Genomic DNA, 15,078 nt, shown 5'->3' with positions numbered 1-15,078 from the left:
GCAGGAAAGGCTTCTTGAAGGGTCTTTAGGAGAGGCTTGATCAAATCCCATTTGGATCCCCTCATATCGATAATAACAGTGAATCCTCGTTTACAAACATCTTCACTGTAGGAATAAAAGCATGTCAAGATAATTAATATTATGGACAGTCACACTGAGACTTAACTTTTGCTGCCAGTATTCAGAGCTTCAGAGCAAAATGAGGAATGATATACTTCAAAATAAAAGGCAAAATATAGTATAGCATAAAGGCTGTATGAAAGGCTATATGAATTTTACCATAATCAAATTTCCATGAAATTCAAGTATATATATTAGTTTAATCTCTAATTTCCCAAATACATGTAATTCAAATTTCCACTGAAAACATACATACTTTCACAAAATCAAAAAACAGAATCAAATATATCTGTGTAGAAGCCATTTATGTGTACATACAACAGATTCTGCTTTCAGCATACTGAATTCAATCCACAGCCAAAGCCAACAAGCAGAGTCCTGCGCCTTAACATTGCTAACCACTCGTAAATTTGGGTGCCTTCATTTTTAGAGGCCCTTTTAAGGGCTTTTTAAAAAGTGCCATTTCCAGAAAAGTGTCTGGCAATTACTCCCTGACAGGAAGGTCCCTGTGACACAGCACTCTTAAAATTTTCCCTCCTGATTGATCTTCCAAATGCTGCAAGATCTTTCTCAATTGGCAGTCACACTTTTCTGCCAGCCTCTGCTCCTCCATTCTCAAAAGCTGAAGTCATTCATCAGGCCTGGTCATTGGCAATGCATGGTGCCCAAAAGCACCAGAGCATTAGCTTGCAAACACATATTTCCTTTTTCCTCAGGAGAACAGAGGAGGAAGAATAAAAGGACATGTGGATTCAAGTCAAATCTGAACAACTTTTGCCATAGATTTTCCAGGGATGTAATAATGTTCCTCAGAAAAAGGGGTATGGCTCAAAGGTGTCCTCTTCCATCTATAGCATCCAATATTTGTTGTGATTTGGGAAGTGTCTGCTCCTCTGTCTGACCAGATAATATGCCTGCCATCCATGAAATTGAACTCTTGAAAACTACGGTGTCTGCTGTGGGCCTCAAGTCCTTGCACAAAACATGAAATTCCCCATCCCCAGTAATAATATTGACATGGCAAATCAGTAAAATACATTGATGATGCACTAAAAGTGCCATAACAGTCTACCTGCTGATCTACTACACTTTTTTTTTAAGGTGGAATGGAGTTCTCAGCCTTCTCCACAGAAGGAGACATTACTGGAAGAAAAGAAGTGTAGAAAGAAGAAAGGAAGATGAAAACAGAAAGAACAGTTGAGAAAGAAATGTGGTAGAACATGAACATTTTTTGTATAATGAATACAACAGTGAGGTACAGAACAAGAAATCCTCTTTAATACATGAATACAGCTCTCTTGACCTTTCTGCAAACTGGCCATCAACATAAATAGGATCAATATTGTAGACATAAAGGCTTATGGAAGACAATTTAAACTAGCAAGTGTTGATATCACTGGAATGAATCCAAAATATGCTGAGGACAGATACTATTAAGCATGCTTCTAATGCAGAAATTGTAAGACTCTGTTTAGCCTCTATACAAATACTCTCAGTGCACAAACACACAGGATGATTTTCACTATATTCCACTTCTTCAAATCCTTAAAGCACTCTTTCTGCTAATAAAATCCAGCTCCTACATCTCTCACTGAAAAATAACTCTGTAAAGCTTACAACTAGGTTTCTGGGCTGGAACAAGCAGGCACACTGGATTAACATATGTAACTTAAAAATAAAAGTCATGGTTGATTTTCTATCTAGAAAGACATGCACAGACAGACCACCTCACGGCAAAGGGGATTTTGCCAAGTTAAGAGAGTTTGCTAACTTGAGCAGTCTCAACTTAGTGTCAGGGAGGAGCAGTCAAAGCCAACAAGCTTGGTGCTCTGTCTTAACATAATTGGCACATCCAGAGCACATTGCATACAACAGTCAGTGCAAAGGAAAACTAAGGAGACCAGGCACTTCAAAACACTGTCAGGAATATAGATCTTTTTTATTCTCCTTTTACCTACTGCTGAAAGGTCAGACATCTGATCCTTCCATAACTAATGCCAAAAAAGGCTGTAAAAGAAGCTTTGTTGGTGGTGCTACTGCCTCTTGCCCTTTGGAACGAGGGCTGAGACAAAGAATCAGATCAGAAAGGGATGAATAGAAGGGGTTTTGTGTTTCGTTTTTTCTTCTTGCAGAGCTTTATGGGGTCTTCAGTAACTTCTGCCAAGTCACTGATCCCTGTTATACTGAACTCACTTTTCCAAGGATTGATTTTTCTTTAAACACTTGACAAAGAGATCCAGGAGCCATACAGGCACACAGGAGCTGCAACAGTGGACATAGTGACAGGTAAGTGCAATCTATCTTTTCTTATATAAATAATTAAATCCCACACTGCAACCACAGCAAGACATAACCAATATTAACTTCATTCCAGTTCCCTATGGCTGCTGCCAACCTGACGACTTACCGCAGCTGATCTAAACCAATAATTTAATACTTACTGATGAACAACAGAAAAAACCTGTTGCAGTAAGCAGAAAAGGAATGTCCTGAAGTCTTCTGTTTATGAGCCTGAACTAAAAGCTCAGACCCAAACAGCCCCAAAATTAGACCCTGACCCCAACTTCAGAGCATAGGCAGTGTGATATCATCTTGACACTTGTGATTACATACCACCGTGACTGGAAGTTCAACCTGCAGTAAAACAGATATTCCAGGTAGGGACTCATGAGATGTTACTATGGGCTGGGTCCTGTGCTTACTGAAGGTTTACAGCCTCCCTGGACAGAGAAGCAGTGAGGGGAGAAGCAAATAGTCCTGCCATCCATTCCCATCAGGGCACCATGCCTAAGCATGTGTGTGTGAAAAAACACCCCACGACACCCTAAATCCCTACTTTCAGGTTTTTGGAGACTTCACAGTATGTTTTCAGTGGAAGAAGAAAGGGTAACAATTCCCAGCTTTTTCTAGTGGACAGACAAGAATGGGCACTGACCCTGTGGGAGAGGCTGGCATGTTAGCCCATTGGTAGCGGTCAGGATGCTTCCTGATTCTTACACTGTAAAAGGCAATCAGCAGTCATTCACTACCTGAACTATCTACACTCCTTGTAACTAGACCAAATTGTCAACGAGTTTATTACATTTTCACTTATGAAACTGATGGGATGCAGGGATGGAGAAGGAGGAAAGAATGGAGAAAATTTCTAGATTTCTTATGTTGAAACACATCAACAACTATTTCACTAATAATGCAAAAATCAATACCACACTCTTAATTACAAAGAGGATTTCCCTGCTTGATCGGTCACATAGGCATGTAAGTTCTTGTGTGAAATAAAATAAGTGAAAAGATAGGTATGCCTTTTCAAATACAGTGCAGATAACGCACATATGGATGGTATTTTTCATTTTGAGCAAATCTTACTCTGTTTCAAGAACCTTACTCACAATCTTGCAGAAATGGCTCTACTTGCAATTTTTTCTTTAATGAGATGAATGGTATTAACCTGTAACAAGACCTGTGGGTCTGTAGTCTTTTCTACAGAATTTGATCTCCCTGGCACAGTGATAATTCCACAGGACCTTTTCTGACTCTTTGCACAAAGTTAGCACCTGATTTCTAAACCTGCTTGTGAAAAACTATTATTTAACAGCGTTTAAACTGTTGCAAGCCAGAAAGCTGCTCATTATTTCTACTTTCAGTTGCTGAGCATGCTGTGGAGAGGGGTGCCTCTGAGAGCACTTGTACGATACAAGCAGGCAGCCAGATACTGTTCAGACACTAATACCTCAGAGAAAGAAGAGAGAAATAAGAAAATTATTTAGACTGTAGGCTCTTCAGGGCAGGGACCATCTGCCATGCTGTGTCTGTCTAAGGAGCCTGCCTTGGTGGAAATCTCCAGGTACTCAAAACTAGTCTTCAGCTGTCTAGAAGGAATAAAAAGAAATTGCTCCTCAGGAAACTATAGATGCAGATACAAAGAAATAAAAATAATGAGTGATAACTGTTTGCAAAAACACAACTGAACACGTATGTGAAAGTACAAAAGACTTAGATAAACGTGGGGACAACTCCTCGACAGTTAGTTAAAAAAAACTTTTAAAAGGCCAAAATTAAGGTTGTAATAGCAAAATATTCACAGCTATCGATAGGATCATTTAAAAGTTTGCCTTGTGTAGGCATAATGAAGCACCCATAAACTCTAGCAACCTGTGAAGATTTGTCATCTTTGACAGTAAGTCATTTTTCTTCAGCTACCTCCATATGTATTGAGGACATGACCTTAGGTTCCTTTTGTATAGTCTAGCCATGCTTATTAAATTTATTGTTTAAAAGCAACAACTCAAACCCTTCCCAGTTTAGCGATTGATCGGGAAAAGCATCGGTAGCAATCAAACTCCCTCCACACTGTCTGAGCAAGACATGCCTTATCCCTGGCTCCCAAGAGGCTTCATCTATCCACATATCTACTATGCACAAGTAATCATTTTAGGATGGCAATTAATGTTGATTGTTGTGCTTAATTTTTCCTGGTATTGATAATTGACCAGAAACTGGAGAAAACACTCAGATCAAGGTATTTGGACAATCCATCAGCCTTTTGGGCTGTGCTCATCTGGACTAGATTTGCAACGGTGAGCACAACATATTTGATAGTTGATATATCATTTCAGTTGCTACACTGCTTTTAAACAAAGACAAAGACCAGCTTTTAACTCTAATAAAAATACCTTAGAATATTTGTGAAAACAATACTTACAATCTGGATTTTTTTTTAAAGCATAAAGCTGAAACTCAGAAGCAGATGTGATAATTTTGTCAAAATAAATGCCTCTATTTTAGTTTCTAGGGTACTTTCATAAGGTTATTTTCTCAAATTTCCTCTTTAATTCAGGCACAGTCTAAATTGTATTTTCTTTGGCAAGAGCTGGCTTGCTGGGTACCAAATGAGCTTAAGGACTTCATGCTTTCGGATTAATCTTTCAAATACCTATCATTGATTATGTGTATTTTTCATTCTTACAGTTTGGCCAAAGCTTCTGGCATTTAGAAGCTTCAGCACTTGATTAGCTGAAATAACATAAAATCTCCATTCTCATTTTGCAGTCATGAGTTAATGACAAAGCAGCACATTTACCATGCCTGTTGGACCACTAAGAGCACAGATCTGACGTGTATGGCATCTCATTCAAACTACGATTTGTTAACAGCAAGAGGAAGATCTCCTTTATGGAGGGTCAGCGTAACCTTGTCAAAAGACACTCTCAGCATAACAAGTAGCTTTACAAGCATCAATTTGTAAGAGCAAAATCTGCAGGAACTTAATTATTTTTGAGATCACCGTTCCTTTGACAAATGTCGCAGTAGTCAGCCCATTGATTCACAAGCTGAGGATAGAAAAGGGAGGGGAAGAGGAGAGATGGGTATGTGAGAGCCTCTAAGCACAGACTATTGTCCCGAAGGCTTCATTTCATACTGAGACCAAACTAACTCCTGTACCTGGTTTCCATATCAAAATGTGCCAAGGATCCCTTCGTAACTTAGTGTTAATATTTTTTAACTATTGGAATTTTTTATTCATATTGTTTGTTCGTTGTTTACTCAGCTTGAAAGTGAGCTAGATGGGGAGGTTTATAATCAGCATTACTTACTGACTTTCCAGCTTTGATTCTACATTACCATGTTGAGCCTGAAGATCATATTGTCAATAGAAATAGTCATCTATATTCATAATCTACTTTCCAATACATTTAGAGAACCAGATAAAGTCCTTTCTAAGAGACTTGTTTGTCAAACACTCTTGAATCAGCGTTATTAAAATATTTCACTCCATTTAATATTTCTCAGCGTGTACCTTGCTCATTATTCCAGTTACCAGGTACATTCCTGAATTTTCACACCATCAGTCTGAGCTGTCACCCACATCCCCTCGTGACTGTGACCGTTGGGTGTGATGAGGCAGTTTGTCTTCTCCAAGATCCCAGGACACCTGTGACATCTTCCTTACGTGCTGGCGCCTCAGTGACCAGCAAAGGAAGTTTGTGATGCACATCCAAGAGCACCATTACTCAGGAATAACAATTCACAGAAAGCTCCCACCAGAGAACTTCATCTACATAAACGACTGTAAGTAGACAGACTTTATCCTAAATTTTCCTTCCTACATTTTCTATCTTGGTTTCACAATGCTTTTTTGTAATTAGAGGAGAAACAGTCATCCAGCCTCCATTTCCAATTAATCCTTTCTTCCTTACTGTGACCTAAATTTGTTTCTTCTCTTTCAGCACTGAAAAGGAATTACTCATTCTCACTTTTCTTCTTTAAAAAGAGAAAGAAAGAAAACCAAGCCAGTTTCGCACTGGCTGGAGCTCGACATAAAGCAGTGATCTAGAGAAATTTCAGTGACATGTTATAAAAAGACTTGGAGCCAGTGAGGTCTGGTCAGAGACAAATCTGTCTCTGGTTTCCAGCCATTGCTCTTAAGGGACATGAGGTGTGATTGCAAATGGCACAAGAATGCAGATGGGTGGGCTGCACAATGTCCACATTCAGCCCCTGCCTCTGGCCCCATGTCAACAGGAGGGAACAGAAAGACAGAAAAAAGTCCAAATATTTCGGCAGAAGCTAAGTGGTGCCAGAACGGGTGCTCCTGCTATATTCAAGCATGTAACTTATTTTGGAGTTTGACTTTTTACTCTGAGAAAAATGGCTCCAAAGTCAAAGCATTTCTGTCCTAAAATGATGTAAGCTAGGAAGAACTCAGACACCAGCTAGGTGTAAGAAAACCTTTTCCCAACTTGTAACCATGATCCTGTGAGCTCCTGAGAGTTGTTATGAGAGGTGCAGGTCCCAGACGGTATCTGTCAGGATTCAGCAGGGTTGCGTTGTGCTGTCTTCTCCCAGGTAAAAATCCTGATCTAGGTCATTACACCGGTAAAAATCCTGATCTGCATCATTCTACCCCAGATCAGAACTGGGACCCAGAGCTCTGCAGGCATTCGTCCTCTTATTTAATTGAGCAAATAAACACTATTTGAGAAGCTTCCTGTCTTCATTCAAATAGCAAAGATGTAAAACACAGCTGTGTCCAAGAATGCATGATTGCAGCTGTTAAAGCCAAATCTGGAGGATGAATATTATAATTTTTCACATTCCTATTACATTTCTGCTGGTAAGTGATGCCTTCATATAAACCCATTTACCCTCTTCCCCTCTTGTTTCTGCATGTCTGCTATATTTGGATCAATATCTGGCAGGTCTTTCTTGAAACAGCTGCTGAGATAAATATGAAATTAATCAGGGCTTTGTTTTTGTTGAAGCAGGGCTACATTTAGAGATTTGTTACCACAACAAAGAAATATTTGAACAGTAAGTACCATTCAACTATCTCTTGAGCATTTAAAGTCTTGTATTTGAGATGGCTTAGCAGAAACAAAACAAAAATGCTTTACTAAATGAAAATTATATGTTATTGATATTTCCTGGAAAAAATAAATATTAGAGTTGTGTTGAAACATAAACACATCATTCTTGAAAAGGTTTGTATGAGCAGAGGCTACTGAGAATATGTTTGGAGATTCAAATCCATTGGATTCAAGATAAGAAATAAATATATATGGTTGTGCTTAGCAAGAGTAAATCTGTTTGGGGTTTTTTTTGCCCGCACTTTAAGCATTTTTGATAGTTCAAGCCAGAAGACCATGAAGTCCATTTCACAGTTGCTATACAGTTTAGGCTACAGTCAACATTGCCAGATTTTTCACATAAGGAAAGGGATACTTCATCTGGGCAATGACTGCTTGGGGCTCTTAGACCTGAGATCCTGATTTATCAGTTCAGGGCATCAGTGACTTAAAACGCAAGTGAGCAGAGCATGGTGAACAGCTTCAGGAATTCCAGTTATCACAGTAAAACACAGTCACTCCAGAATGGAAAGTGTCCAGATTGCAAATACATACATTTCATTGAAATGCATTGTGGGAGGCAGTTACCCATAGTGGAAAAACCTTTTATAGAATAAATAAACCTGCGAACATGTACAGTTCATGCAAAGAATGACTAATGTAGGTTTAGACAACAGACAGCAACACCTGGTGAAATCCAATATATGTCCAGAGACAGACATCGTGCCAAATTCAATCCTGAGTTAAGCAGGTACAACCACTCTGGGACCAGCACACTTGATCCAGGGCTCAACTGGGCTCACAGATGAGGACAGACAAAAATTTTCTTCAAAGATTCTAAAATCACTTTTTCTAAGTAGTACTGGCATTTCTTGCAGTAAGCACTCATCAGTTCTCATCACAGAATCATTTAGGTAGGAAAAGACCTTTATGATCATTGAGTCAACTGTTAACCTAACACTGCCAAGTCCACCACTAAATCATGTCCGTAAGTGCCACATCACAGAATCACAGAACGTTAGGGATTGGAAGGGACCTCAAAAGCTCATCCAGTCCAATCCCCCTGCCAGAGTAGGAACACCCAGATGAGGTTGCACAGGAAGGCGTCCAGGCGGGTTTTGAATGTCTCCAGAGAAGGAGACTCCACAACCTCTCTGGGCAGCCTGTTCCAGTGCTCTGTCACCCTCACTGAGAAGAAGTTTCTTCTCAAATTTCAGTGGAACCTCCTGTGTTCCAGCTTGTGTCCGTTACCCCTTGTCCTATCATTGTTTGTCACCGAGAAGAGCCTGCGCATCTTTTACATACTTCCAGTATGGTGACTCTACCACTTCCCTGCACAGCCTCTTCCAATGATTGACAACCCTTTCAGTGAAACATTTTTTCCTAATACCCAATCTAAGCCTCCCTTGGCACAACTTGAAACCATTTCTTCTTGTTCTAGCGCTTATTACACGAGAGACTGACACCCACCTCACTACAAACTTCTCTGAGGTAGTTGAAGAGAACTGTAAGGTCTCCCCCAAGCCTCCTTTTCTCCAGACTAAACAACCCAGTTCCCTCAGCCACTCCTCATAAGGCTTGTGCTCTTCACCAGCTTTGTTGGTCTTCTCTGGACACCCTCCAGTGCCCCAGTTTCCTTCCCGTAGTGAGGGTCTGAACACAGTGTTCAAGGTGCGGCCTCACCAGTGCCGAGTACAGGGACACGATTGCTTCCCTACTCCTGCTGGCCACACTATTTCTGATGCAGGCCAGGATGCTGTGGCTGCCTTGGCCACCTGGGCACACTGCTGGCTCATGTTCAGCCGGCTGTCGACCAACACCCCCAGGTCCTTTTCTGCCTGGCAGCTCCAGCCACTCGTCCCCAAGCCTGTAGCGCTGCATGGGGTTGTTGTGACCCAAGTGCAGGACCTGGCACTTGGCCTTGTTGAAGCTCATACAATTGGCCTTGGCCCATCGATCCAGACTGTACGCTGTTTCTGGCAGTACAGGAGAGCAATGTACATCCAGGTACATAGGAGCTGTAATTAAAATACAGAACTAAGGAAAGAAGATGCAAACTTCCACATTAATTCAAAATAACATGTTTCATGATGAGTGTAGGTTCTCATGAAAGTGTGTACTGAATTAAAAAAATGAAAAAAGAGTTTTATAACAAAATATTCTGTTTAAGCCTTTTCAGATGAAATGTCTTATTTTCATTTTATTCCTTTTTTTTAATCCGGCATCATAAAAAGAAAATAACAAAAATTGTTACTTTTATCAAAACAAAGTATTTCTATCAACATAATATTTTAGGAGTGTTATTGGTGAGAAATTTCTAAAGCTTTTGAAATTTTTCTCATTTAGAAATCTGCACTTCAAACTAGCAGATTCTTCCACAAATTAGTAACTTAGCTTCTGCCCATTTGCAGTGCAGAGTTCAACACAAAAGTTGCCTTGTACTTTTTATCTCTTAAGCAAAAGCAGTATGACCATTCTTTGAGGCTTACAAGATTTTGGCTGGAGTCCACATGCTCATTTATTTACGGGCACACACTGGATTCAAGTGCATCTGTTAGGAGGAAAGGTTGAGTTCTACATTCCAGAAATGCTCTGCAGTCCCTGCAGTGAGTGTGTTTTACTAAGACACTACGTGAGAGTTTGAGCTCTCTTTAGAAGTGCACTATTTAAAAGCTCATGTTCCCATTTTCCCCAGGTGGGACAATGGGGACTAACCATGGGGATCAATAAATCGGTGGCACTTTCTGGTTTATTGAGCTCCACCCATATACAAACAAAGCAGGTCATGTAGGCACAATGATTTACACAAAATAGTTCACTTACCAGATAGATACTTCTTACCATACTAGACTGGGTGGAAACTGCCTACGGTATTACATCCAAGAGGGCTTGCTCTGAAGCTACAGAATCAACCTCTGCGATAAGACACACTTGTAAAATCAATTTTTGTCTATTCCTTTACACAATAAGGTATCCCTTATTATTTGTATGGAGACATAAAAGTGTGATAGTTCAATATCACTGATGCTAACTGCACACAGACAAGTTGATAACTTGGTATTTCAAAGGGAATAGAAGACACAAAAGATACTGTTGACCCACAGAGTGAGAAAGCTGGATCCAAAAAGCTTCTGGAGAGCAAAGATAAATCCAATACTCAAATAATGGAACCAAAATTTGGTAATAACTGTGCAGACCTCAACTGAGTCTCTGAGCTGACACTCTGCGCCTGTCATTTCAAGAGCACTTGAGGCATTTCTCTAGCCTCAGATGCACTCACCTTTGTAGGAAATTGAGCTCCGTAGATGCCTGTGTGTGGTCCTCTCAGTTTTACAGTCTATCATGCTACGGCACTTTCCTACCTTGATGGGAACTCACATACTGGTGCCATGCCAACACAGTTTTAAGATTGCTTCCCTTGTTATCCTGAATTTCCACCATGACCACTAATCATTTCAGTTCTCCATCAATACCTCTGCCCATCAGTCACCACTAATTGTCCTTAACCCAGAGCAACTGTTCCATCAACTAAGGCAGGTTCAGATAAATGCTCTGAAAAGTAATTGCCTGGTTTCAACTGCCTGCTCCCTTTCCTCTATTAGCTATATTGCTTCTCTATCAAAAGCACAATAAAACTTCACAGGCAAGTCCATCTACAAGTGTCACACATGAACATGCATCATCCTATTCATCTCAGGAACTGCATACCCCAGGTGGCACTTTTCCTGCTGTCAGACCTGAAAATTATATTGAAAAATTAAGGTATGCCAGGATAGGACCGATAGAAATCTTCTAGTCAGAAAACTCTTACAATTTACCATAGACATCAGACAGCCCACGGGAATAAAAATCACAGAGCAGATTCATGGAGCAGTGCACCAAAGGATATTTGGCCTAATACTGAGTGACTCATTTGATCTGGCAGAGACACATCAAGGATATGTCACAGGCCACATCTACTCCACCAGACTAATGGATTTCCTACCTGTGAGTTAAACTAATGCAATTTAACAATCTGTGTAGAAATGGGCCTCATGTGGTGGGTTTCTGTTCAAGTTGAACCACCTGAGTCACCCACCCCAGGCAACACCTGGTGAGAAACTATGGGAAACATTTCACAGTCACTCTGCAAACCTCAGGCTGATGCACTGGACATATCACCCAGTACAAGAAAAGCCTACTAAGTATAACTCCCTGACACTGAGATCACACAAATAACTGTAAGTATTTTGCTTTTAATTATAGCTTCACAATTTATTTATTTTTTACATCTGGCTGGAGCACTGCAGCCCAGGGGATGACACTGAGAGTCAGGCGATCCTAGTTGAGTTGCTCACCTCCTTCTTGTGTTTCTGTGTTATAGCTCAACTCTACCTTCTGATTTTTTCATCTGTCAAATGGGTGTTACTGTACTTTACTGAGGCTAATGCATTCCTTCATGGATTATATTATACACCGTATATATAATATATATACACATTGTGTATATTATGTATATATATATATGCCCATATATATAATCATACATTATAATGTATATACTAAATGTATTCTATTTACCACATTTTCAGACACAGGCAGGATACATAACTGCAGGAGAATTATAAATTGCAAATAGTCATGGCCGCATCATGGTTAATTCAAAAAAGCTTAAGAGATATCACTTAATAATCTAAGCATGTGCTTATTTATCCATGCTGGGCTATATTCTCTGTTACATGTATGCTGATTTTATATAGGGAGCATTTATTGCTCTATACATATGCTTATCTAATTGTACTGAATACACATGCTTTATTAAACTCATAAATGTGCACATTTATGGGTCTACATGAAAGTAGAGCACTTCATATTTTATTTATAAAGTGGGACAATAGAACTGCATTGACATAGAACATCCATTTAATTCAGAGGATTTAGGGTCGTCCCACAGATTTTGCTATTTTTTTGCCAGAATCAAAGCTTTTGGTTTTTTTAATTAGATTCCCAGCCCATCTGCTTGCAAAGATAGCCTTGACAATATAAACTAAGGCACATTTGTCTTGCTGAGTCTGCAGCCAGTGGAAAGAAACAATGGGACTCAGAGAACAGTGAACTTGCACCCTCCATCTTCTTGGGGTGTTAACTAATGTTAACTAAAAAGCCCGTTCTGACTGCCTAAATACCAGCATTCTTAACTATTTCATTGCTATAAATTTTGCCACCAAACCTGCAGATAAAACATTTGTCAATGCCCTGAATTATTCATAGACTCATAGAACTGTATGATTGGAAAAGACCTTTAAGATCATCAAGGTCAACCATTAAGACTGTATTCACATAAGCTCTCACTCATTTTGATGACCATGCTGTGCAATTCAGGCTGTCAATTAGGACTAGGCGAGTACCTGACCAAATATATACACCTTCAATTACAATCAGGGATTTTGCTCATTTTTTAATGTGTGGAGTAAAAGCATTGATCACACCACAGTCAGAAAGCTAGTACTAGAAACCTGTAGTGGAAAAGATTGCAAAACCACAATTATTCTGGATTTTATATAGAACCCACAGGAGCACTAGCATAATACATGATTTTAAGTGCTTTATGATATAAAACTAAGGAAAACAGATTAAAATCTCTGTTGCTATGACATGCTTTACAAACAGCACACAAAACAGCTCAAATAGACTCAGACTGTTTCTTAGCACTTGAAAATAATAAGAATACTGTAGTGGTCTCTTATGAGAGTGACGCTATATCAATTCAGAGTACTCCAATGCTAAAATCACCCACAAAACTAACGACTCTAAAAAGAACTGAATATTCCTGCATTTTCTGTAGTTACTAATTCTAAACTTTAAAAACTATTTCAACCCTCTTTGATATAAGCTCCCCTAAAATCATTAACAATATGTGTTTATCAAGATAGTTTACACAGGTTGTTGGTATCAGAAAATAAAGTGGTAAGGCTGAGTCTGAACTTATGACAGTAGTTGCTGCCTGAATTATCACACTGTGGGGACGCTGCAGATGCAGTCATATCCTGATACTGGGTTTTTAAAGAACAGCAATGTTCAATGGCCACGCTTCTTTAATCCTATGGACTATCAGATAAAAATATCTTCCATCTGGTTCCTGTTTGTATGGCTGTGCCCCACAATATAGGGAGCTTGATTAAGCAATTAACATGGTGCATGAAGCACATATTTACACTTGCTGGATACAGATGGACTTACGCATGCACTTGACTGCTTTGCTGGAGGAGGATCACAGTACTTAAACAAGAATTAGGAAAGGACATGGGAACTAGAAGCCTGCAGGCCAGGCAGGCCTTTTACTGCTTTAGTTGACCTCTTGCATCAATTTCCATGTTAATTATGGTAAATTAATGTGTTGGCCTAAAAAGTATTGATATCCTCTTTTCATTTATGACTAAGAGCAGATATGGTGACTGCACATTTCCACCTTGATGATTTCCTTCTTATGCCCCAAGCAATTTACATAATTAATATCCTCGTTGTCCCACAAGATGTAAGAGTTGTGGAAAAGTCCTAGGCTTGGTGAATGGATGCACAGACAGACCCTCTATCATCTTTAATTTTGAGATACGTTTCTTGCTTGATTCTGTTTGCAGAGCAGATCTGTATTTCCAGTACATTCAAACTCTGTTGAAGTCACCTGGAGCCTGGAAGAGCCAATAGATGAATCCTATGATTTTCACAGGAGGCATCTGTCAAAGATAGGAAGAACTAATGGTTCTAATAGTTTATCATCAGCTTTGTTAGAACTTGACCAATATTTGAATTTATGTGATGCAAAACATGAATTGTCCCATACATTACTATAAGCATTGGAAGAACAAATCTGTATTATAAGAATACTGTCATGACCTGTTATATCATCTTTCATCCTGGAGAATCTTAAAGAGCCTTGCCATGAGTAATCAGGTGTTAAATAAAACAGAGTTTGATATTACGCTTTAGAATATTTCACTCAACAACAAAAGCAGAGGGAACTGCCTTTTTATATTTGACTTAGACTGAGAACAAAATACACTCGAGAAGATCTTTGACAGTTTCCTTTGAAAAGGAACTTAATTCTTGGCCAAGAAAACGAGAAACATGAGAAGAAAAGCAAGGACTTAGAAACCTATGTGCCAAAAAATGTTCACAGGTGCAGGAATTAGACTTTTAACAGAATCTCTAATTACAAATTTGATTTTTGGCATCTTTTCAAGGCAGCATGAACACAGTTAAAGTTCCTTTGTGTCATCCCACAAAAAAGGCAAAAATGTGTTTTCCTTTGTAAAAACAATTATAATAATTATAATTACCTCTAAGTGGGCAAAGTGAGCACAATATTAGCAAGATGGACTTCAGCTTCTGAAAATACTGACTTGTCATCAGTTTTAAAAGCCCAGAAATGGAGACCAAGACAACTTTGCACTAGAACTGTATCCAATACATTTATTTGATTTATATTGCTCCATTTTCTGTGCCTTATTCAAACATGTCTGCTTTAATTTTTCAAGTGCCACTGAGAAAGTAAAAAAATACATATTTTAACATGAGGACTCTTACCATCTTATTCACTAAGGCAAGTATTTCTAAACGTAGTGTCAAAGTTAGA

The 15,078-nt window shown here is 39.2% G+C and overlaps 1 protein-coding gene across 1 annotated transcript in view; it reads right to left on the bottom strand.

Moving 5' to 3' along the window:
- The window catches only part of LOC104544362 (kalirin-like), a gene marked incomplete at both ends in the record, with an annotated part of 87,599 nt that overhangs the window by 47,558 nt on the left and 24,963 nt on the right, over positions 1-15,078 (bottom strand). Inside the window, 1 exon segment of the mRNA XM_010189221.1 lies at positions 1-105. This exon segment is cut by the window's left edge and continues 1 nt beyond it. Within this exon segment, the coding sequence (XP_010187523.1) occupies positions 1-105 (105 nt within the window).

The sequence above is a fragment of the Mesitornis unicolor genome, unplaced genomic scaffold (genome assembly GCF_000695765.1).
Source record: "Mesitornis unicolor isolate BGI_N332 unplaced genomic scaffold, ASM69576v1 scaffold1890, whole genome shotgun sequence".
NCBI classification, from domain to species: domain Eukaryota; kingdom Metazoa; phylum Chordata; class Aves; order Mesitornithiformes; family Mesitornithidae; genus Mesitornis; species Mesitornis unicolor.
This window is presented reverse-complemented; position numbering and strand designations above follow the sequence as displayed.